Below are 25,023 nucleotides of genomic sequence, written 5' to 3'. Positions count from 1 at the left end.
CAAATTTATGAACTGCATCAGGTCTACTATTACATAGTTTTTTTTCCTTGCTTGCAGTATGGCCTGCTATTTCAACATTTCGTTTGGCATTAGGTGTGGGAGCCAATGAATTAATATGGGCCTATGGATTTTAGCTCTTTAAGTATTTCTCCAACAGGTTTTCTTGTATGAGAAAGCCTAAGTTTTCGTTCCTGGGATTAGAATAAGTTCATCATCCCTCTTACATGCATGTTGTAAATGATGCCTAGAGGAGGTTGGCTTCAGGAAGGGCATCCAGCTTTCTATTCCAATACTACATTAATAGTGGGATACACCTGGATGTATTACAATGACCAAAATCTGCATGAAATGAATGAAGTTTTATTGCATGAGGTTATTTTCTTAGAAGAATTCATTACTATTATCAATATACAGGTCTCTAAAGACTTGAATGAATACCCTGCATATTAATAGCATAATACTACAAAACAAGAGAAAAACACATTATTAGAGAACAAGAATTAGAACCTAGACCAACATTTATCATTACATGGATACCACACTATGACAGTTTGTGTTGGGAAACGTACAGAAGAGGTAGTTATTTTTAAACTGCATACTTCTCATTACACAGGATCAGGTCAAAATTCACATTTATAAATTAAACAGTTAAAATTAATACAGACTAATACACAAAATTAGGGTCTACTCATCTAGACATTTAAACTGAATTAAAGCTTAAGTTTATTTCACTTACCTACACCAAATCGTGTATATTTTCAACTTGAAAAAAATGGTTGTTGAAAAAAAAAAAAAATATATATACAGTAGATCCCCGCGAAGTCGCAGTTCAGGGTTCGCAGACTCAGTAGTTCACGGATTTTTCCTTAGAACCTAACTATTAATTGTTAGTGGAAAGCACAAATATCTTCCGCAATTTTTTATGGCTTTTTTCGTGGCAATACTGTGCTGTAGAGAGAACAGGAAGCAACCGCTGAGGGAAACGTGGGTAGGGATGGTGAAAGTAGCCAATCCGAGAGCGTTATTCATTTCTCCTTGCTACTGATTGACTGCTGCCCTGTGACACGTCTCCAGCTGAGTGGGTTTACCACCGCTGAGGGAAATGCGGTTTGGGATGGTGAAAGTAGCCAATCCGAGAGCGTTACTCATTTCTCCTTGCTGCTGATTGACTGCTGCCCTATGACGCATCTCCAGCTGAATGTCCTTGTGTTTTCCACTTTGTTATTGTATTCATTTTGTTATTCTTAATATGCACAACATGTCGCCGAAACGCCCTGCACCTTCTAAGGCTTCTGGCACTAAGCCTAAGCGCCAGAAGAAGTTTAAAAAACTCCAGGAGAAGGTTGAACTACTGGATTTGCTCCGGTAACTAAAAAGTTATGCTGCAGTAGCACGCCACTATGGCATTAATGGAAGCACCGCACGCTACATAAAGAAGAATGAAGCAGCGATCTGGAGTACCATATCTGTAAGTTTCTGTGATAGTGCCAAAAAGGTAATGACCGTAAGGAATAAAAATATCGTCAGGATGGAATCTGCCTTGGCATTGTGGATCACCGACTGCAGGAAGAAGAACATCCCCTTGGACGGTAACATCATCCGTGAGAAAGCAAGGAAATTGTACCAGCAGTTCGCTACAGGAGATAATGTCGCAACTTCCCATCACAATGTTCCTGAAACCTATACAGAAAAACCAGCACGAAACCCCACCTGAAGAAGACCCGTCCAAAGATACGACTTCTCCTGAATTGCCTGAAGAAGAGGTGCCACCCGAGGAGTTTTAAATCCTCTGTATCGTACTGCACAGCTAGTTCATCATTATCATCATAAATATAATTCATCATTGGTGAGTACACGTACATTTTACTGTATTTTAATTAAATTATTATGTATTTACTCTACTTATAACAAAGAAAACGACAGTGCATACCAAAGAAAATGCACTTGAATGAATTACAGTATGTATAGCGGTAACATCGGTATTTTACATTCTAGCACCGCGGGAGACATTGCAGTACAGTACTGTACAGTATATGGGTTTACCTTTACATTCTGTTTTTAGGTAATGTATTAACGTAATTTTTTAGGTAATGCATTAATGTATTAAGCTGAGTTTGCAACGAAATTAAAGTGCTTTGGGGGCATACTGTATTTAGTGTTTAAACTATAAAAATATGCATTTAAAAGGCATTTTTTAACCACATCCAAAAGGCACGGTTTTTCACAATTCACGGGTGCTCTAGGAACATAACCCCCACGAATTTTGGAGGTGTACTATATATATATATATATATATATATATATATATATATATATATATATATATTTATATAAACACATATCATCACAAATTACCGTAACAATTTCAAAAAGAATAGTTCATGTTGTTTAAATTATCTGCATATTGTTGGAACATAAATTAAGTTGTATCTTAAAACATATTCAACAAGGAGATTCTGAAAGAATTCTTTGATAAACAACCTGAAAAGAGTAGACTGCGTGAAAGCTTTAACAAAATGAAAGTTTCTTCTAATGTCCTTTGGAGCACAGTCATATTTATCATGGTTAAATGGAAAGTCTATCAACACAAAATCATAATTTTGGCAAAGCTGTCATTTAAAATTTAGTTGCTGTTATTCACATAAATTGGTACTGAAGGTCACTATGAGGTATAAAATACTTTTAAAGAAGAAAATGACTATGTGACACATAATGGGGAAAATGTTGGTAGCTCAACAATTTGAAGAGTGATGGTATATCTCATAATTTTTGCAAGCAAATATACACCACATATATATTGGAGAAAGTATCAAGGTGAAAATCTCTTGCTACAGGGTAAAGCATAATGTGTGGCATAAACAACTCCAGGCATTTATAACCAGATAACAATTCCTAAAGTAAAGCTATTACATGTAGCTGGGAGTCGTGCAATCATTTTCAGTTATATGGACTGATTACATGAATTCATCATATTATAGAATCTGTCTTCTATAGTTTGTCATTATTTCTTGAGAATGAAAGCATTTAAATCAAGTTAAAATAGTTTTAATTAAATTCAAGATTTAAAGAAAAATTACTTCAAAACTGGAGACAGATACAGTAACTTCCAATGTTACATATTGTATACTAGATGGAATTTAAAAGATAGACTCCTAACTAATGGCATTACTTACAGTCTGCTAGGCAGAGGATAATAGCATTATATAATAAGGGTACCATGACCTCATGGAAAGGCCACAGGAAAATGATCTACAACATGAATGGCTTTTGTTTGGAATTTTTGCTACTATTAGATCTGAATAATTGAAATCTATCCTTTTGAAATATGAAAGGAACAGTGCTAATTGGGAAGCATTTGATTTTTGTCTAATGATTTCTTTTCAAGTTAATAATGTAAATGAGGTAACATGACACTAAAAAGAAGAAAAGCCTACAGAAAGCTAAATGAAGGGTTATCATGATGTGTCAGAAGCACAGATCTACTTACGTGTGATGATGTAATCTTGAGTCAGAGCCTCTGCTTGTTTCTCTTTTCGCTTGCTCTTTACAACACACAACTTTGCTCCTCTGTAGCATGAAAAAATAAATTTACAAAATATGCTGAGTAGTTCTAAAAACATGAATTTAAGTTTTAAGAAATTGAGGGAATCTAAGAAAAATGTTTATGAAGATGCAGAGATTAACATGCTCTTAAAAGTTCTGTTTAAGACATTTAAAGAGGGTAGCAGAAACTTTGAAATAAAAGTATTATAGAAGAAAGTAATTACCTTTGACTTTTAACAGGATCATAATATACTTTAGCAAGTCCATTTCCAGTCCCAACCATGATTTGGTTTAGTTTTGGATGCCATAAACAACGAACAACACTCTGTTAAAGATGAAAATGATAATGCTTTTCATTGTGTACACATTTAAGATAGACAACATTTGCATTTAAATTCCCAAAAAATGTATACGGTAACAAAAGCAAATCATAGGCAGAGTATGGCATTTACTCAGTATTGTATTGCTATATAAAATAATATTCCTGTAGGGCTAGGGGTTCATCAGATTAGTTAGAGAAAACTGTCGACAGACACATGCACATAGTAACTCTGATACAGTATCAGCCTTAATGAAATACTGCTTCTTTTTTTAAGAAAAAACTTCATATTGACAAAAAAAACTTTCATTGGCAATCAACATCCTTATTTCTCCCACCTTGATGCATTTGCATAAAAATGAAGAAATCCTTCATGTTAAATATGGTCATTGGCTTCTCCCTTAGGCTATCATTCATTAACATCTTATGCATGGGGTGAAAGAGAATGTCGGAAAGGTTAATCATTTGGACCTATGCCAGCCATAAATGTTTACAGATGACAACATAACACATCTTTGTACAATTATTTTGTACTGTCTATTTTAGAAGCCAACTTTTATTACTTCCTTTATGAAAAGAATGAACAGTTTGTAACATTTTTCTACAGCTGTCTTATATATCAACTAATAAGAATAAAATGTTAATATATAAATAGAAAAGCTATTTTGACAAGAAACCTTCTATCAAGTACAGGACCTGATCTTTTTACACAATTCAATCAAATCAACCACTTTGTTGCACACAGGCAGGAGGTTGTAATGTCACCTTTTCTTACAATTCCAAGTTGCTAAAAATTGTCATACTATATTTATTGAATTCTGGAGTATGCTCAACAGGCACTCAGTTTATGATGGTAGTCTTAGGAAGTGAATAACTTCAGTGATGATTATATTAAAAGACTTTTCAAATTTTAATGCACTTCATATCTGAATGCACTTAATTTCCTTCAGGACAAACATATGTAAGAATAAAAGTATGGAATACTTAAAGCAAATTAAAATTATTGGGATATAGGGTGCAATGAAACAATGAAGGAGCTAAATCTTATTAGTCTATGCAATCAAGGTTAAGAGGTGACATGGTAGATTAGCCAAAAATTAGAAAGGGAATCAGTATAATAGGTGCCAAGCAGTTCTTCATTCAGACTTTTCAGATTTTTTTTATGTTTATCAAGTTGTTACGATGTTGAGAGAAATTCATTGCTATCTAAGGTAGCATTTGCTGCCATTGAATTTTTGAGTCAAAATCTGTTTGTAATTCTACTTTAAAAGTTGTAGAAACAAGAAGTTCCACACTCAATTTCTGCAAAATAACTTAACAGTTGCCCATGGTATTCTTATACAGTCCTCATTTTATTTGAGATACAAGGATAAAGACAAACATTCCTGGAATTAAAATAAAAAAATCATTAAACAATTTACATTAATTTCATTTTAGTCACCATCAAAACACTCCCCTTGAGATGCAATGCACTTGTCCCACAATCTCAAGGGGAGCTATATTACTGTAAACACTTCCTGCGTTTTTTTCCTGAATTTCTTTCACAGAAATCAATCTTCTTCCCTTCAGTCTTATTTTTAATTTTGAGAACAAAAAGAAGTCATAGGGAACAAGATTTGGCGATTTCAAGAGGTGCAAAACAACAATCATATTGTTTTTGGTCAAAAACTCTTTGACTGACAATGTAGTGTGTGCAGGTAAGCTGTCATGGTGCTGAGGATGTGTGCAGGTGCACTGCCATGTTGCAAAATGCAGTTTTCCATGTGCCACTGATCTGGACATTTTTTTTCCTCAGGCTTTTCCTCAGTGTAATGCTTCTGTAAAGCCTCTTCAAAGGGTACAACATATTTGTCGAAAAATGTGACAAATATTGTCTTGATGTTCAATATGACCTGATGTGAACTCAAGCGCACAATTGTAGAATAAATGTCAGAAATAGGTACTTGATCAAATAAGCACAATGTCACTCACCTGATTGACAAGACTTTAGGCATACGATATCAAGCGTAATGGTTAATATAACTACAGACTACTCCTGTGCTATTAACCGTTTCCTGGAATGAGGGTAATCATGTAAATTACTATACCATCTCTTAGTATCTACTTTGGAAATCTTTTTGCAAATTAAAAACAATTAAGCGTTCAAAATCTCTTATGTTTGCGTGTCTTGTCAAAGTTTCTGACAATGCCTTCTCCAGGAGACTCCACACAGACTGATCATGACAGAATTTTCCTTCAGGAAAATCACTGATGATAAAGCCACCATCTCAAAAAGCTGGCACTGTTTTTAACTACTAGGTTTCTGAGGAAACAAGTTATATATAGGGTGGTCCAGATCTAACTATGCTATTATTGCATTGCATTGCATTAGAAGTTGCAAAGTTAGATCTGGACCACCCTGTAGCTAAATCTGTTAAAGGATGTTCCTGTTTTTGTGAAATTGAAGATTTACTGTAATCAATGTAGAGCCCCATAACTCATATTTCTATAAAAAAGTAAACCAGGGTCAATACCCCTCAGAATACTGTTGTTTATGTCTATCAAAATAACGTCCAAATGTTTCAACCTCATTAGTCTTATACAACACAACCTTCAGAATGTAGAAGGGAGGACAAATTGTTTCACGAATTACTCTGTATAATTAAAACTGTTTTCATTATAAGAGTGTCCGAGATTTTGTTTCTCAAGTTTTCACATGCAGAGAGACTCCCCTTTCTTCCTCCCTTCCCTCTTTTCTCAAGATTTTAAGGAAGGGTGGCTCATGTGCAGATGATGTCTGCCAAGCTTTTTCTGTGCTCTGTTCACATCCCTGAAGATATTACTTTGATAAGAAAACATAACGATCCCTGGGATTTTATTGGCATGCTAAAATGCTGCTTTTCTCTCCTTTGTGCCTTCTTCTCAGATAGCTGTTTAACCACTGCATTTAGTGCAACCACCAATAATATGTTTCAATTAAAAATTAGGCAACCTTAAGTGAACAACTCATCAGTGCTTCTCAAATATGGTCATGTATCTTCTGTGCTGAAATGTTACTCTGTTAATCATTTTATCCTCCAAAATACTTCCTTGCTTTATTTAAACTTTTCATAGTTTTCATGTTCAAATATGTGTATACTTTAATTTGTTTTTTATTACTTCTTGTCATAAGCATTAGTTGCCTAGGCTTAGTTTTTCAGAAGCAGACGAAAGAGCCCATGGAGGCTATCATCATCCATAAAACAGAAAAAAATGTTCATAACACTCATAAAGCACACATAACACTACCTGACGCTCACTTGACAAAATAAGAATGGATCTTATGAAAAGAAAATTTCTCTCAGTTCTACTGCTGGGTAGTGTTTAGTTCAGCTAATTCAATGCACTCTTCATGTGAGCAATGTACTGTATGTGGCATGCAATGTTCACATGAGAGTAATTCGTCAGGATTCAAAACCACTCTGAAATCTAAAACATCAGACTCCACAACAAAATTTTTGTTCTTCTGATTTACACGTGTAATATACAAATCTGGATCAATGTTTGACTTGATATAGTTCATAGGATGTTTCAGGATTGATTAATTGTAGCACTTCAGAATGGAAAGTGTCTGAAGCGATCCACAGTTTTTCAGATTGACCACTATGCTGTGTGCTGTCCCAGGTTTTGCAGACAGCTTTACACTCATCTTCAAATTGGTTTAATCCAATTACATATATACAAGGGAGTTTGATTAATTTCAATAGAATATCTGTTTCTAATAGTTACTTAGTCTTTTATCCCCTTTAAGTTAACAGAAGTAGAAATTTCTTAGCTATTTTTGTAAAAAAACAGAGTGTTTTAAGTCAGTTTGAAAATATTCTCACTGCTAGCATGGAGTGTTAAATTAGTTTACAAATAGAACATTGTCATACACTTTTCTATCCGTTTTGATCATTTCCTAATCTTTCTACAAACTTTAAAGTACATATGAACATTTGAAAGCATGACTGTATGACCAAACTTGAGAGAAATGAAACAAGATAAGTAAGCCTTAAACAGAACGTTCTTCAAGCAATAATTTTGTTTTTCTTTGTAATATCATTTTTTTCATTATTTTTGTGAGAACTATTTGCTTTCTATTTTACTAAAACATTTTAAAAAGAAGATATTTGGATTGTGGAATTACTTGATCAGGCATTACACTATTGGCTGAATTGTTCCATCAGGTACTGTAAGTGAAAAACTGCCGATTTTGGACAAATGCAGCTACAGTTTTTTGTCAGAAAATGGCCATCGGAGGACTTTTAACTGGAAACTACCATCTGAAGACTTGTACTCAGAAATATGTCAACAAAAGAACAAGAAATGAGTTAATGAGGTACTGTGCTCTTCTCTTCTATTTATGCATGATTGCAACTGAAAGTCAAAGACGCCGTTTTGCATTGAGTGATTATGCAGGTTTCCTTACCAGTTTAGATGCTGCAATGTTTAACAATGATGCCCCTCCTCGAACCACCACCTTATCGTGGTGGAGGAGTTTGCGTGTCCCAATGATCCTAGGAGCTCTATTGTCTGGGGCTTTATGCCCCTGGTAGGGCCACCCAAAGCAAACTGGTCCTAGGTGAGGGATGAGACAAAGCGGTTCAACACAACCTCCTATTATGAATAAAAAATTTGGACGGCATTTTCCCTCGCCCGGACGCTGGTCACCGGGGACCCCCTCTGGAGCCAGGCCTGGAGGTGGGGCTCGATGGCGAGCGCCTGGTGGCCAGGCTTGCACCCATGGTGCTCGGCTGGGCACAGCCCGAAGAGGCAATGTGGGTCCCCCTTCCCATGGGCTCACCACCTATGGGAGGGGCCATGGAGGTCGGGTGCAGTGTGAGTTGGGTGGTGGCCGAAGTCGCGGACCTTGGCGGTCCGATCCTCGGCTAAAGAAGCTGGCTCTTGGGACGTGGAATGCCACCTCTCTGAAGGGGAAGGAGCCTGAGCTTGTGTGCGAGGTTGAGAGGTTCCGGCTAGATATAGTCGGGCTCACCTCGACGCACAGCTTGGACTCTGGAACCAATCTCCTTCAGAGGGGCTGGACTCTGTACCACTCTGGAGTTGCCCCTGGTGAGAGGTGCCGAGCGGTGTGGGCATACTTATTGCCCCCCGACTTGGAGCCTCTACATTGGGGTTTACCCCAATGGATGAGAGGGTAGCCTCCCTCCACCTTCAGGTGGGGGGACGGGTCCTAACTATTGTTTGCACATATGCACCGAACAGCAGTTCGGAGTACTCACCCTTTTTGGAGTCCCTGGAGGGGGTGCTAGAGGGCATACCTTCTGGGGACTCCCTCGTTCTGCTGGGAGACTTCAATGCTCACGTGGACAATGACAGTGAGACCTGGAAGGGCGTGATTGGGAGGAATGGCCCCCCCAATCTGAACCCGAGTGGTGTTTTGTTATTGGACTTCTGTGCTCGTCACGGATTGTCCATAACAAACACCATGTTCAAGCATAGGGGTGTTCATATGTGCACTTGGCACCAGGGCACCCTAGGCCTCAGTTCGATGATCGACTTTGTGGTCGTGTCGTCGGACTTGCGGTCACATGTCTTGGACGCTCGAGTGAAGAGAGGGGCGGAGCTGTCAACTGATCACCACCTGGTGGTGAGTTGGCTTCGATGGTGGGGGAGGATGCCGGTCAGGCCTGGTAGGCCCAAACGTGTTGTGAGGGTCTGCTGGGAACGTCTGGCAGAGCCCCCTGTCAGAAGTAGCTTCAACTCCCATCTCCGGCAGAACTTCGACCATGTCCCGAGGGAGGTGGGGGACATTGAGTCCGAATGGGCCATGTTCCGTGCCTCTATTATTGAGGCGGCTGACTGGAGCTGTGGCCGTAAGGTGGTCGGTGCCTGTCGTGGCAGCAATCCCCGAACCCATTGGTGGACACCGGCGGTGAGGGATGCTGTCAAGCTGAAGAAGGAGACCTACCATTTTTTTTTTGTCCTGTGGGACTCTGGAGGCAGCTAATAGGTACCGGCAGGCCAAGCGGAATGCAGCTTCAGTGGTTGCTGAGGCAAAAACTCGGGCATGGGAGGAGTTTGGGAAGGCCATGTAGAACGACTTTTGGAAAGGCTTCGAGGAGATTCTGGTCCACCATCCGGGGTCTCAGGAGGGGGAAGCAGTGCAGTGTCAACACTGTAAATGATGGGGATGGTGCGCTGCTGACCTCCACTCAGGACATTGTGGGTCGGTGGGGGGAGTACTTCGAAGACCTCCTCAATCCAACTAACATGCCTTCCAATGAGGAAGCAGAGCCTGGGGACTCGGAGGTGGGCTCCCCCATCTCTGGGACTGAGGTCACCGAGGAGGTCAAAAAACTCCTTGGTGGCAGGGCCCCAGGGGTGGATGAGATACGCCCGGAGTTCCTCAAGGCTCTGGATGTTGTAGGGCTGTCTTGGTTGACATGTCTCTGCAACATCGCATGGACATCAGGGACAGTCCCTCTGGATTGGCAGCCCGGAGTGGTGGTCCTCCTCTTTAAGAAGGGGGACCAGAGGGTGTGTTCCAACTACAGAGGGATCACACTCCTTAGCCTCCCTGGAAAAGTCTATTCGGGGGTTCTGGAGAGGAGGGTCCGTCGGATAGTCGAACCTTGGATTCAGGAGGAACAGTGTGGTTTTCGTCCTGGTCGCGGAACAGTGGACCAGCTCTACACCCTTAGCAGAGTCCTGGAGGGTGCATGGGAGTTCACCCAACCAGTCTACATGTGTTTTGTGGACTTGGAAAAGGCGTTCGACTGTGTCCCTCAGGGAATCCTGTGGGGGGTGCTTCAGGAGTATGGGGTACCAGACCCCCTGATAAGGGCTGTTCGGTCCCTGTACAACCGGTGTCAGAGCTTGGTCCGCATTGCTGGCAGTAAGTCGAACCCGTTTCCAGTGAGAATTGGACTCCACTAGGGCTGCCCTTTGTCACCGATTCTGTTCATAACTTTTATGGACAGAATTTCTAGGCACAGCCAGGGTGTTGAGGGGGTCCGGTTTGGTGGACTCAGGATTGGGTCACTGCTTTTTGCAGATGATGTTGTCCTGTTTGCTTCATCAGGCCGTGATCTTCAGCTCTCTCTGGGTCGGTTCGCAGCTGAGTGTGAAGCGGCTGGGATGGGAATCAGCACCTCCAAATCCGAGACCATGGTCCTCAGCCGGAAAAGGGCGGAGTGCCCTCTCAGGGTTGGGAGCGAGATCCTGCGTCAAGTGGAGGAGTTCAAGTATCTCGGGGTCTTGTTCATGAGTGAGGGAAGAATGGAGCGTGAGATCCACAGGTGGATCGGTGCGGCGTCCACAGTGATGCAGGCTCTACATCGGTCTGTCGTGGTGAAAAAGGAGCTGAGCCATAAGGCAAGGCTCTCAATTTACCGGTCGATCTATGTTCCTACCCTCACCTATGGTCATGAGCTATGGGTAGTGACCGAAAGAACGAGATCGCGAATACAAGCGGCTAAAATGAGTTTCCTCCACAGGGTGTCTGGGCTCTCCCTTAAAGATAGTGTGAGAAGCTCAGTCATCTGGGAGGGGCTCAGAGTAGAGCCGCTGCTCCTCCGCATCGAGAGGAGTCAGATGAGGTGGCTCGGGCATCTGATCAGGATGCCTCCTGGACGCCTCCCTGGTGAGGTGTTCCGGACACGTCCAGCTGGGAGGAGGCCCCGGGGAAGACCCAGGACACGCTGGAGGGACTATGTCTCCTGGCTGGCCTGGGAATGCCTCGGGATTCTCCCAGAAGAGCTAGAAGAAGTGGCCAGGGAGAGGGAAGTCTGGGAATCTCTGCTCAAGCTGCTGCCCCCGCTACCCAACCTTGGATAAGCGGAAGAGGATGGATCGATGGATGTTTAACATTAAGTACAGGAATGAATTTGACAACAGTACAAATAGACCGCTATCTTATCAAAGCTTCCATATCAGATGAGAATTAGATGGAGAAATACAATATTGAAGAAAACGGGAGAACCAACATGATTTTCTGATTTGATTGATTTCTTAAATTGAGAGGCAGATATTATTATGCACCCTTTACCTGTAAGCTGCATATACACAGTGGAGAAAAAAGAAAAGACTGACAAGAGAAAGTTTCCTCTGAAGAGTGGTGAAAGAGGAAGCACCTTTGCTATACGTATTACTGACCTTGCTGAAAGGGGACTCAAGAATCTTTGGTCAAAAGACTGTGACTGTGCTTTTAAAAAACCTTGTGTACAGTGATCCCTCGCTATATCGCGCTTCACCTTTCGCGGTTTCACTCTATCGCGGATTTTATATGTAAGCATATTTAAATATATATCGCAAATTTTTTGCTGGTTCGCGGATTTCTGAGGACAATGGGTCTTTTAATTTCTGGTACATGCTTCCTCAGTTGGTTTGCCCAGTTGATTTCATACAAGGGACGCTACTGGCAGATGGCTGAGAAGCTACCCAACTTACTTTTCTCTTTCTCTCTCTTGCGCTTTCTCTGATCCTGACGTAGGGGGTGTGAGCAGGGGGGCTGTTCGCACACCTAGACGATAAGGATGCTCGTCTAAAAATGCTGAAAGATTATCTTCACGTTGCTATCTTTTGTGTGCAGCTGCTTCCTGAAATGACATGCTGCACGGTGCTTCGCATACTTAAAAGCTCGAAAGGCACGTATTGATTTTTGCATGTTTGTTTTTCTCTGTCTCTCTCTCTCTCTCTCTATCTCTCTCTCTCTCTCTCTCTCTCTCTCTCCCTGCTCCTGATGGAGGGGGTGTGAGCTGCCGCCTTCAACAGCTTTGTGCCGCGGTGCTTCGCATACTTAAAAAGCCAAACAGCCCTATTGATTTGTTTGCTTTCTCTGTCTTTATGACAGTCTCTGCTCCTGACGAGCACTCCTTTGAAGAGGAAGATATGTTTGCATTCTTTTAATTGTGAGACAGAACTGTCATCTCTGTCTTGTCATGGAGCACAGTTTAAACTTTTGAAAAAGAGACAAATGTTTGTTTGCAGTGTTTGAATAACGTTCCTGTCTCTCTACAACCTCCTGTGTTTCTGCGCAAATCTGTGACCCAAGCATGACAATATAAAAATAACCATATAAACATATGGTTTCTACTTCACGGATTTTCTTATTTCGCGGGTGGCTCTGGAACGCAACCCCCGCGATGGAGGAGGGATTACTGTATTTTGCAGTGACAAGCACAATCTTGCAAAATGTACTAAAATCAAAGAATTGCCACACAAAGGCAGAACTGACTTTTTAAAACATAAAGGTTTATGCTTTCAAAGACTCAAACAGGGGTACCTTGGTAAGAACTGTAAAGAGAAAATGAAATATCATATGTTTTCTGCAGCATCCAGATATCCTGTACATCAACAAAGAGAATGGAGCAAAATTCAGAAAAGCTAAGTCCAATAATGAGGAAAATGAGAAGGGAATCTGTACACCTACTGGGGCTGGAGAAGACTATGTACTACATCTGGTCCCTGTTAAAGTAAAGTCTAAGAAAAGCAAAAGAAACATACACCTTTATAGATGCTGGTAGTACAGTAACAATTTGTACTGAAAATATTCAAAGACAGTTAAACTTGGAAGAAGAACTCAAGTACTTCTCAAAATAATGAGTAATTGTGATACTGGTTCAAATATGCCAAGAGTACTATTTTATTAGTATTGCAAGTCTGTGGACTCAATAATAATGCATATATTCATTTGCCAAAGGTGTATATGCAGGTCACAATTCCAGTGGACAGAGGAAACATTCCACAGCAGAAGGGCATTGTGAAGTGGACATATCTTAAGGAGATACTTTAACCATTTATTAATTCTGAAGTTCAACTTTTAAATAGGTATCAACAACCCTAAAGTCTTTGAGCTGTGGCAAATCATACTGAGCAGAGGAGATGGGCCTCATGCTGTGAAGAGTGCACTTGGATAGATGGTCGGTGCACCATACAAGGAAATAGATGCATTGCAAAACACAGTGGTAAGCTGCCTAAACATTCAGTCAATCGTGAGTTAATAACAGAAATGGAAGAAATGTTGCACCAGTAGTACAATTAGATTTTCCGGAGCACAGCTGTGAAGAGAAAGAATAAATGTCACAGCAGGACATCAAGTTCTTGCACATAGTCTCAGAGTTTGTAAGACTGGTAGGTTGCCACTACTGTTTAAATTTGTCTTTTAAAGACGAAACACTTAAAATGCCAAACAATCAATCCAAGAAGACTATAAAGCTTTCACAATAGACATTATTGAGAAGGGTTAGGCTATCAAGGCACCCAAAGCATGCCTGAATTGCAACGAAGCCAGGGTGTCACACATTCCACATCATGGTGTGTATCATCCAAAAAAAAAATAAGATTCAAGTGGTTTTTGACTGTACATCCTCCTATCAAAGGACTTCTCTCAATGATCATCTACTGAAAGGTCTCTACCTAACTAATACACTCATTGGTGTCCTAACATGATTTAAAGGGGAACCAGTGATATTAATGTTAGACATCAAATCAATACTCTACCAAATTAAAGTTCCAGATAAAGACACTGATCTTCTTTGCTTTTTGTGGAGGCCTGAAGGTTATATAAATAAAGACTTGGAAGAATTTAAAATGATGGTACAAGAGACACAGTTCCTGTGGAAGCAGTTAACATTGTGCTCAATAACTTCTATGTAGACGACTGCTTAAAGTTAGTTGCAACAGAAGTACAAGCAATAAAACTGGCAAAAGATCTCCAAGCTCTATGGTTCAGAGGGGACTTCACCTGACCAAGTGGGAATGTAACAGCAAAGTAGTTTTATTGTCTATTCCTGAAGAAGACAGAGCTCTTAAACAAAAGGATTTAGATTTAAGCCAGAGTTTGCTCCCAACAGACTGTGCCCTGAGCATCCAGTGGCACAAAATTATAAGATAAGCCTGCTACAAGGAATGGTATCCTATCTGTTGTCAGTTCAGTTTATGACCCCCTTGGATTTTTAGCACCAGTTATATTGCAAGTAAAGCTTATCTTAAGAGACTTGTGCAAAGAGAAATGTAGATGGGATGTAGAAGTGGAAGTCAAGCACATTCAGAAATGGAAAAAATGGATGGATGACTTACAGTAACTGGCAAACTACAATATGAAAAAATGCATCAAACCTACATGGTATGGAACCATAAAGACAGCTCAAATGCACAATTCTGCAGATGCCTGTGAAAATGGATATGGCACTGTCACATATCTTCTCTTGACTAATGAAGAAGGCAAAAAACATTGTTCACTCTGTGGCGGCCTGCCGGGACCCATTCCCGGCCAGGAAGCCCCTTCTGTACTTGGTCCGGGGGAACAGCCATGGGCAGCACAGTACCTCCTCCGGAACGCTTGATGGCAGCCCCCCTGGATGACAGTTGTGCCTCAGACTCCCACAGGGCTTCACGGGAGTTGGTTACAGCCCTGTTGGGATCCGAGGGTGCTGCCAGGGAGTGCTGCAACAGTAACTGCTGGGCCCTCTTGGGCAGGGTTTCTGCCGAAAGCAGGTCAACGAGCACCTGGAGTACTTCTTGGGGGTATTATAAAAGGAGCCAGCAGTCACCACTCCAGGAGTCAGAGTCGGGAGGAGGAGGAAGACGAAGCTTGCCGGGCGGAGTGGAGGCAAAGGAAGAAATCTTATTCTGTGGGTGCTTTGTTTTGTGTGCTTTTAGGACCATGCTGTGTCTGCGGGTATGGGGAAGGCATAACCCATAGATGAAGAAAAATAAACCTTTTTTGTTTAGTTTTCACGTGCCTCCGTTGTCAGTCTGTGTCAGGTCGGCACTGGTGAAGTGCTATTCTCACAACTCCTAATGGGGAAATCAAGAGTGGGACCGTACAAGAATGTCATAATTCCAAGACAAGAGCTAACAGCAGCCATTGTAGCAATAAAATGGATAAGATGCTAAAAAGTGAACTTCAAATACCCCTGCAGGAATGTACATTTTGGAATGACATCACCACATTGCTAAAATACATTTCAAATGAACACACTAGATTCAAGACTTTTGCTGCCAGCAAAACCATAGTAATCAGAGATCGTTCACAACCTTCACAACTGAAGTATGTAAATCCAGCCAATCAAGCACCAAGAGGATTAAGCAAAGAAAGCTTTATTTAAAGCACAATATGGTCACAAGGCCCAAGTTTCTTATTGAAGCCAGAACATGCATGCCAAAAAAGACCAGACCAAAGGAATGATTCACTCACTGAAGATGATTCAGAAATTAAAATCTGTGCAGTTAACTTTGAATTAGTTTACTCATATTGCATTGTTTGATCTTAGTAATGCATTGACTGATTATTTTAATGTTTTTGTGTTATTTAACTTCAGTTTTAAGTATATAAATAAGACCTGTTTTCCTTAACTGTTGTTTCCATTAATCCCATTAGTAAGCTACAATTAATATCCTATTATCAAGACCAAGCTAGATCAATAAGAAATTTACAAACACATTTTTTAAAGGGTACAAAATACTGTCTAATTATTGTTATCGTCATAGCCGGATAAAATGTTGAGATATAATTTTTTGTCAATATCACGCACCCCCAATTCAATACCATATGTTGATTCATTTGCAGAGGACAAGTTAAAAGTATACGATCAGATAATGGAACAAACTTTATAGGAGCAGAAAGAGAGCTACATGAAACAGTTAAAATCCTTGACCAAGAAAAAATAAGCAATGCTACGATGAAGAAAGAAATCAAATTGATTTTCAAACCACCTTCAGCCCCTCATCAAGGTGGTGCATGGGAAAGACAAGTTAAAAGCATATGAAAGACTCTCAACTCGATAAACGACCAACAAACACTTGAAGTTGAAAGTGTTGAAAAAGGAATGTGTGAGATAGAATCAATCATCAACAACAGTCCCCTCGCAAAGACATCAAAACACAGCCCAACATGCTTCCTGGACTCTTTCTAAAAATGACCAGTATATTCAAAGATGACCAATATATTCATGTTGGAATCAAGTTCAATGCATAACTGACTTGTTTTGAAACAACGAACTAAAGAGTATTTCCCAATACTTTAAGAACATCAAAAATGGCTTACACTAAGAAGAAATTTTGAACCAGCAGACATTGTTTTAATAGCAGATGACACTGTACCCCACAACTCTTTGGTAGTATTGAGTCATCAAAACAATTTCAGATGCCAAAGGTGAAGTGAAAAGAATTTATGTGCAGAACAAAACCAGTACACTGGACAGACCAGTGAATAAACAATGTGTGCTAGAAGAAACAGCTAACACTTGAAATAAGAAATTCTGAAATGTTTGTTTAAAGTTAAATTGCTAGTTATTTGTAAACAAAATGTACAGTTTAAGAATAGTGTCTCTTTTTGAAGTGAAGTATAATAATTGTCTCTGCTCCTGCATAAACAGGAAGAATGGGCAAATTTAAGAACAGATATTGACTATAGTCAAGTTTCATATCCAGGCTTCTTCAACTAATAGTAAACAGATCTAATAAATGTGCTTATCAATCTGTCCTCTGGACACTCACTCGGAAAACAAATTTAAAACTCTTAGCAAAAATAGCTTTAGATTTTTTTTTGATTTATGAATGCATTTACAATATCACCATGTATTCTACATTCATTTTAAATATTTCTAAAATGATAGTCAATTTAAGTGTGAAAAACAGATAAAACAGCAAATCCTATAGATATGATAATGATGGTACTTTGTCATTTCAAAACACTAAACAGATGTGTAAAATGTTTGGAACCTGATTTAAACAATGTACTGTAGCTTAATGTTAAAGGTCTGAAGCCTGCCCAGCTCTTTAACTAAAAAGGTAAAAGCTTCTAACAATATGCCTGTAAATGATGATGTATGAATATTATAGTATTTTCCCAGTTTCAAAGTAATTTAAATGACAAATGAAAAGATATTAAAATATAGAATGTACCATTGTCAATGATTTGTATTGACATGTTTTAATTCAGTAGATGTTAATCCTTAGGTTTGAAGCAATTGTCATGTATTGGTTTACAGTAATTAATAGTGAAAATAAACATAATATAGATCGCTTTAAAGGTATTTCTTCTTGTCCAGTCCATTGCCAAATATGTAGTTTAAAACATACATATTTCTCACTATTTCAACTTTTCTCAACTGAATGGCTCCTTTATTATTAAAGACTAGCAAAATACTCACGCTTCGCAGCGGCGAAGTACGGCTTTAAAATTTTTATTAAGAAGAAAAGTAAACCTTTTTAAACTGAGGGAAAATATACCAATAATTATTTGTTAAGGATCTCTTTGTATACCACGTTGTCAGTTCGGCCCTCCGGTTGTAATATGACCAAGCTGTGCGCTGAGCTTACTCTTGAGCAATGCAACGTATAGTTGGCCATGTGAAAAGCAATCTTGCCTCAAATCAATGTCAACCTTTTGTAGGGTCTGTTCCTGAGACTTATTAATTGTCATTGTGAAGCAGAGCCTTACTGGAAATTGGAGGCGTTTGAATTGAAATGGATTTCATCGATAACTTCACATCCAGCTTTTGAGAGTTTAAACATTCATAATCATCACAGTGTCCACTACTCAAATCATCACCTGTGAATCTAAGATGTTTAAGAGGCATTGGCGGTTGTCCAAAGGTGTAAAATATTTGGCCATTTCGGTACACTTGAAAGCGACAACCGAACAATTCAGCGACAGCCATCAACTCACATGCAGAACCATAGGTGAAGGGCTTAAGCATTTCACTCTTATAGTTCTCCTGTGTAGTATAATTATCTCCTGTACTGTCATCAGTCCACACCTTGAACCTGTCCCAGTCATTCAATACATAAGACACAATGTTCCTACGGATATCAAGAGTGAGCCTGATATGGCCGTGCAATATGTAACACAGAGAATGGAAAAGGCAGTCGCCATCTCCGGGCATGGAAACCACTCGGTAAGTGACAATTCTTTGATCAATGGTGATCACCTCGATAGACATGTTAATGGGGGTACGGTTGGAACGATAAAGGAAATGGGTACCTGAACAATGTAAACTAAGTCTAAAATACCTACACAATAACTATAATCGTAATAAACGAACAATAAAACAGCGGAGAAGCCATGGATTAAATAAAAAGGCTTGAGTTACCAGCAGGGAGACGTGAATACCGTGGTGAAGCAAGGAAGGGAATGAAGAGACCGGAGCAACGGACGGCCTTATATAGGAAGGCAGCCAACTACGTGGGAGGCGTGGGAATGGTGGACCCAACGCCGCCTCACACGGCAACCGAGCTGCAGGCTATGGACGTATATATGTACTTAAGTAGGATTCAGATAGCGTTGGGAACCCGCGTACCAAATTTCTTGAAAATGGGCCCATAAGTAACAAAGTTCAATATGGCATCATACCACCGAAATAAGTATGTACATTGGTTTCGGTTAGTGCAGGGAAGCCGCCTACCAAATTTCGTGAAGATGGGGCCATAAATAAGAAAGTTTAACATGGCGGACGTTGTCGACTGTTATGACCATTACGCGTAGAATTTCGAAATGAAACCTGCTTAACTTTTGTAAGTAAGCTGTAAGGATTGAGCCTGACAAATTTCAGCCTTCTACCTACACGAGAAGTTGGAGAATTAGTGATGAGTGAGTCAGTGAGGGCTTTGCCTTTTATTAGTATAGATGTATTTACTAAGAAATTTTAAGGAATACTTCACCCAAAAATGATGTTTTTTTAATGTTACTACCCCCACTGTGATATAATAGAGATAAAAAAAAAAATGTTTGATATAATACAAGCCAATGGTGAGCAATGCCATTCAATGGAAAATGACATGAAAAACCACCATGAAAACAACACTCACTATACTCATGTCTCATAATCCATGTATCAGTTACCCAGATGAATGCTCACTATTTTTAAAGTACATGCATTTTGTGTTAAAATATTCTTAAATAAATGTTTCTGGAAAATTCAGTGCACTTCATAAACAGGAATCGCAATTCACATAATACTGATATTTTGAAATCAAAAGGACTAATGAGCAGAGAACAGGACTCTTGGCTGGTGACAAACGGGGACAGAACAGGACTATTGACCATTTAACAAGGTGGTAAGAATAGGACTCTTGACCAGTGAATGTGTATGACAGGCAGATCTTCAAATCAAAAACTTAACACCATGCTAACTGCGTTCCCTGTTTATGACGTCAATTTTTCTGGAAGTATTTGTTTAACAATATTTTAGCAAAAATGTATATGTTTTGCATGTTGTGAACAATTGCATAACTAACATGTGTATTATGCAGCAAAATTAAAGTGAGATTTTCTTTTTCCCCATGGATATTTTCAAATCATTTGCCATCATTAGTCAAAATGGGCTTGTATTTTAACACAAATGTTTGTATCTCCATTTTCGATGAAAACATGAGATTAAAAATTAATCTCGACCATGTAATAAGCAACATATTTCTAAAAAGTTATTCTTAGCTGAACTACTGCTTTAAAGTACACATCCAAACATAAATCACTCCATATTCTTAACAAATTTTGTAACAAATGTCTCTAAAACATGAACTTTGAGGTTTTTACACAGAAAATTAGTTTAAATTGTAAACACAAATTTACATTGTTTCTGCGGTTTAAATTTAATCTTAAATAATAAAAAATGCATCATCATGTTCATCTAATCAGTGAGCCATTACTCTAACACAGTTACCATATAGTAGTTACCTACTAGATATAAAACACATTGAAATTGTAATACACTCATTTTTATTCAAATTTATTAGTAGGCAATTGATTTTTGCAATGATGTTTACATAAACTATAGAAACTATATCCAGGCCCATGATACTATGTGCTTCAGACTAAACAAATAATTTGCATTATATATGGTCTGGTTAGATGATTTAAATAATGCTGATATGAAAACGGGCGGCACTGTGGCACAGTGGTAGCGCTGCTGCCTTGCAGTAAGGAAACCTAGGTTTGCTTCCCGGGTCCTCCCTGCATGGAGTTTGCATGTTCTTTCCATGTCTGCGTGGGTGTCCTCTAGGTGCTCCGGTTTCCTCCCCCAGTCCAAAGACATGCAGGTTACGTGCACTGGCAATCCTAAATTGTCCCTAGTGTGTGCTTGGTGTGTGGGTGTGTGTGCCTTGCGGTGGGCTAGCGCCCTGCCCGGGGTTTGTTTCCCACCTTGCGCCCTGTGTTGGCTGGGATTGGCTCCAGCAGACCCCCGTGACCCTGTAGTTAGGATATAGTGGGTTGGATAATGGATGGATGGATGGATGGTATGAAAACATGATGCACACTCTGAAAATTGTATGCCGGCACAGAAGGTCATAGGTCAGTTTTTCTAATGAAATATTATATGCATAAATATTAAGCTTACACTTTGAATGTATACCTGACCTGAAAGATGCAGCCCTTAACACAATTCATGAGGCAGAAAGATGACAGATGGAGGCAATCCACTAAATGCATAATTTTCATTCATTAAAACTTATGATAACTATACACTTCACATTTCAAGATGGCTCTGAAGAGGTAATGCCAAAAATTGACACAAAGGCTATTTATTTGTAAGACTGAAATTCAAGCTCAACCCAATACACACAGAATGCTACTGCCTAATCTTTCTTCATTTTTATGTTTTAAGGATCACTGAAACTTGATACTCTTTTTAATAAACAGCCAGCTGTTGCTGTACAAACTACAAAGCTGCATCTGTAATAGCAAGGTTTCCAACTATACACAAAGAAAGGAGCAATACAAAAAAAAATCAATGTTCATTCACCAAGAACAAATCTAGAAGATCTAAAAGGTCATTCTTCAGAGTCTCCTCTTCTGTAACCCTGGCTGTTCAAAGACAAACATTGCCCATACGTGCACATATCACTGTGGTCTTTGCTTTTGTGGCTATTTAATTGGGCTCCAATATGCTTAAGATACACATCTATTAAAGAACACAAATACACCAAAAACTTCCTCATATATGACCTTATTGCCCACCTGTCCAGCTCTAGTGTATGTGTATTTTCCTAAATTTATTTTTATTTTTTGGACTTAACACTAGAATTACCAAAGCTTAAGAAAAAAACTCCTAAATCCGGCCCACCTTAAATCCGCTCGCACGTCTCCATTCAGCATCTTTTGTCTTGTAAATATGTCGATAAGCTGAAGGAGCAAGCAGCCTGCTATCCCATCCTTCCACCGCAGCAGAAACTGCAAACACCTCTCCCAACTGAAGTCTTGCTTATCAGGGAGTCAGGTACCGGGAGCTGTATAGGCTAAAAAATATATTGTTATTTGGAACACATGCATTTCATGTGTGTTCCGTGTCTACAAAGATCTATGTAAAAATATGAAAAAGTTTGTCTTTTAGACATGTGTTCAACATTTCTGTCATGCTACACTTACATAGATCTTTGTAGAAACGGAACACACATAAAATGCATGTGTTCCAAATAACAATATATTTTTTAGCATATGCAGCTCTAGGTACCTGACTCCCTGATAAACAAGGCTTCAGTTGGAAGAGGTTTTTGCAGTTTCTGTGGCGGTGGGAGGATGGGATTGCAGGCTACTTGCTGCTTGGGCATATCGACACATTTACAAGACAAAAGATGCTGGATGGATTTAAGGTGTGCCGGATTTATGAGTTTTTTCGTAAACATTGGTAATTCTAGTATTAAATGTTTAGTGGTTGTAAAAATAAACACTAATATTCTTTTAAAGAATAACAGTAAAAAAACACAAATAAAAAAATCACACACCACTCATATTCCAGAAGTACATGCTCTAAACCTTTTTCTATTATCTCTGCAGACCAAATACGGGAAAACCTGCCTGGTGTAACACCACTGCCTGTTCCGGCACCCAGACAGACGTCACTTCCTGTTCCGGCACCCAGACTGACGTCACTTCCTATTCTGGCACCCAGACGGACATCACTTCCTGTTCCGGTCTAATGACATCACTTCTGGTTTCCAACATATAAAACCTCCATCTTGACAGATCAGTTCAGTTCATTTTGGGAACTCAACCTGAGAATATCCTTGTGTTTTCCTTAAACCTTTTGCAGCCAGGGACAATATACGGGTGGCTGACCCAAACCTTTCCACTGTGTTCAGACTCATTCTTTAACAATATATATATATATATATATGTGTGTGTGTGTGTGTACACACACACACACACATAAATATACAGAGCAACTTGTAAATGATGTTTTAAAAGCATTATTTTTTTGTATATACAGTACATGTGTTTCCTTTAGAAACAACTGTGTGCTTATTGTTAACATTTGACTCTCAATTTGTATATTTGAAACTGCATCATAGTCTGATTTGTATAAAGGATTCTATGGTAGTATGTGTTGTTAATTGTGGAATATATAAAATAGATTTTGTAATCATTTTCTACACTGTGGTGTGCTGGGCTTGCAACAACACATCAAGGGGGGCACCCAGAATCAACAAGCTAATTAAAAGGGTAGGTTCAGTTACTGGACACACTCTTGACCCCTAGAAGTTGTAGCAAAAGAGAGAACTAAAACAAAACTGAGTGCCGTTATGAACAATGCTGCACATCCTCTCTCCAACACATTATCTATCTATCTATCTATCTCTCTCTCTCTCTCTCTCTCTCTCTCTCTCTCTCTCTCTCTCTCTGGGAAAAGAAACAGATATGGTAGGTCTTATTAGCTAATTTATCTAAAATTAACAGTCTACTTTTAATATATACATTGTGTACCTTATGCAGTTTGTGTTTATGTTTAAAAACAGAAACATGTCTATTTCTTGTTCCCAGTTTAAACTAGTAATACTGAAGTACACAAGCATAAAATTATTCATTTATACCTGTGCCTGCTACTAAGTAAGATTATGCGGAAATGGAAGGAATATAAAATGACCATCAATCACTCTTGGTCTGGAGATCCATGCAACATCTTGCCTCATGGAGTGAGGATGATCATGAGAAAGGTGAGGAATCAACCCAAAACTATACAGAAGCAGCTTTTTAAAAATCTGAAGGCAGTTGGGATCACAGTCGCCAAAAACATCATTGGTAACACATTATGCTGTAATGGATTGAAATCTTGCAATGCCCGCAAGGTCCCCTTGCTCAAGAAGGCACATGTACAGGTCCGTCTTAAGTTTGCCAGTGAACATCCGGGCCTGTACATGTGCCTTCTTGAGCAAGGTGAAGTGAATAACAGGGATTATCTCATCACAATGGGGTAATATATATTAGGCAGTAAGTGGACAGTCAGTTCTTGAAGGTGATGTGTTGGAAGCAGGGAAAATGGGCAAGCATAAGGATCTGAGCAACTGAGTGACATGGGCCAAATTGAAATGGCAGACAACTGGGTGAGAGGATCTCCAAAATGGCAGGTCCTATGATGTGTTCCAGGTATGCAGTGGTCAGTAACTACCAAAAGTGGCCCAAGGAAGAAAAGCTGGTGAACCAAGCACCCAAGACTCATTGATGTGTGTGGGGAGCAAAGGCTAGGCCATCTGATCCAATGCTAGAGCTCCTGCAGCAGAAATTGCTGAAATCTTAATGCTGGGCATGAGAAAAATGTGTCAGAACACACACTGCATCACAGTTTGCTGTATATGGGGTTGCATAGCCACAGACTGGTCAAAGCGTTAGTGCTGACCAATGTCCACTGCCGAAAGCACCTACGATGGGGTACATAACCATCAAAACTGGACAATGAAGCAATGAAAGGAGGTGGCCTGGCCTCATGAACCACATTTCCTTTTAGATCATGTCGACGGTTGGGTGTGCATATGTTGTTTACGAGGGGAAGAAACGGCAGCATGATGCACTATGAGAAGAAGGAAACCCAGAGGAGACAGTGTGACACTCAAAAAAATTTTCTGCTGGAAAAACGTGGATCCCAGCATTCATGTGGATATTACATTTTTGAAAGGAAACAGAACAAAAAATAATTCATTTAACAAAAACTCAAAAGCAAATGGCAAGCTGAAAAAATATTTTAGAGTGTCATACATTTGCTTGTATTAAAATAGAAAAAAAAAATAACCACTCAACGGGTAATTAATTTGAGAGAAAAAAAACAAAAAAAAAAACAATCCCAATTTCCAATTCGGCCTTACCAGCTTTAGCTGCTACTGCACGCAAAGTTGACCTAATTTATAGATAAGGTGCATATTAACTGAATAGACAGTGACTGTTCATTTTTAAAGCTGTCGTTGATTTCCATAATTACAGGTCA

General features: G+C 39.5%; 1 protein-coding gene and 1 non-coding gene across 4 annotated transcripts in view; one reads left to right on the top strand and one right to left on the bottom strand.

Moving 5' to 3' along the window:
• LOC114652857 (WD repeat-containing protein 70) overlaps positions 1-25,023 on the bottom strand; it is a 444,610-nt gene that overhangs the window by 45,601 nt on the left and 373,986 nt on the right. For all 3 annotated transcript variants that reach the window (XM_051928488.1, XM_051928489.1, XM_051928490.1), the window contains 2 exons: positions 3,768-3,868; positions 3,488-3,567 (listed from right to left, as the gene is read on the bottom strand). In XM_051928488.1, coding sequence (XP_051784448.1) covers positions 3,488-3,567; positions 3,768-3,868 — 181 coding nt within the window. The remainder of the gene's footprint in view (positions 1-3,487; positions 3,568-3,767; positions 3,869-25,023) is intronic.
• LOC114652916 (U7 small nuclear RNA) lies at positions 125-181 on the top strand. The gene has a single exon (XR_003716455.1). It is a non-coding gene; the product is annotated as a U7 small nuclear RNA (small nuclear RNA).

The sequence above is a fragment of the Erpetoichthys calabaricus genome, chromosome 5 (assembly GCF_900747795.2).
Source record: "Erpetoichthys calabaricus chromosome 5, fErpCal1.3, whole genome shotgun sequence".
In the NCBI taxonomy this organism is placed as follows: Eukaryota; Metazoa; Chordata; class Cladistia; order Polypteriformes; family Polypteridae; genus Erpetoichthys; species Erpetoichthys calabaricus.
This window is presented reverse-complemented; position numbering and strand designations above follow the sequence as displayed.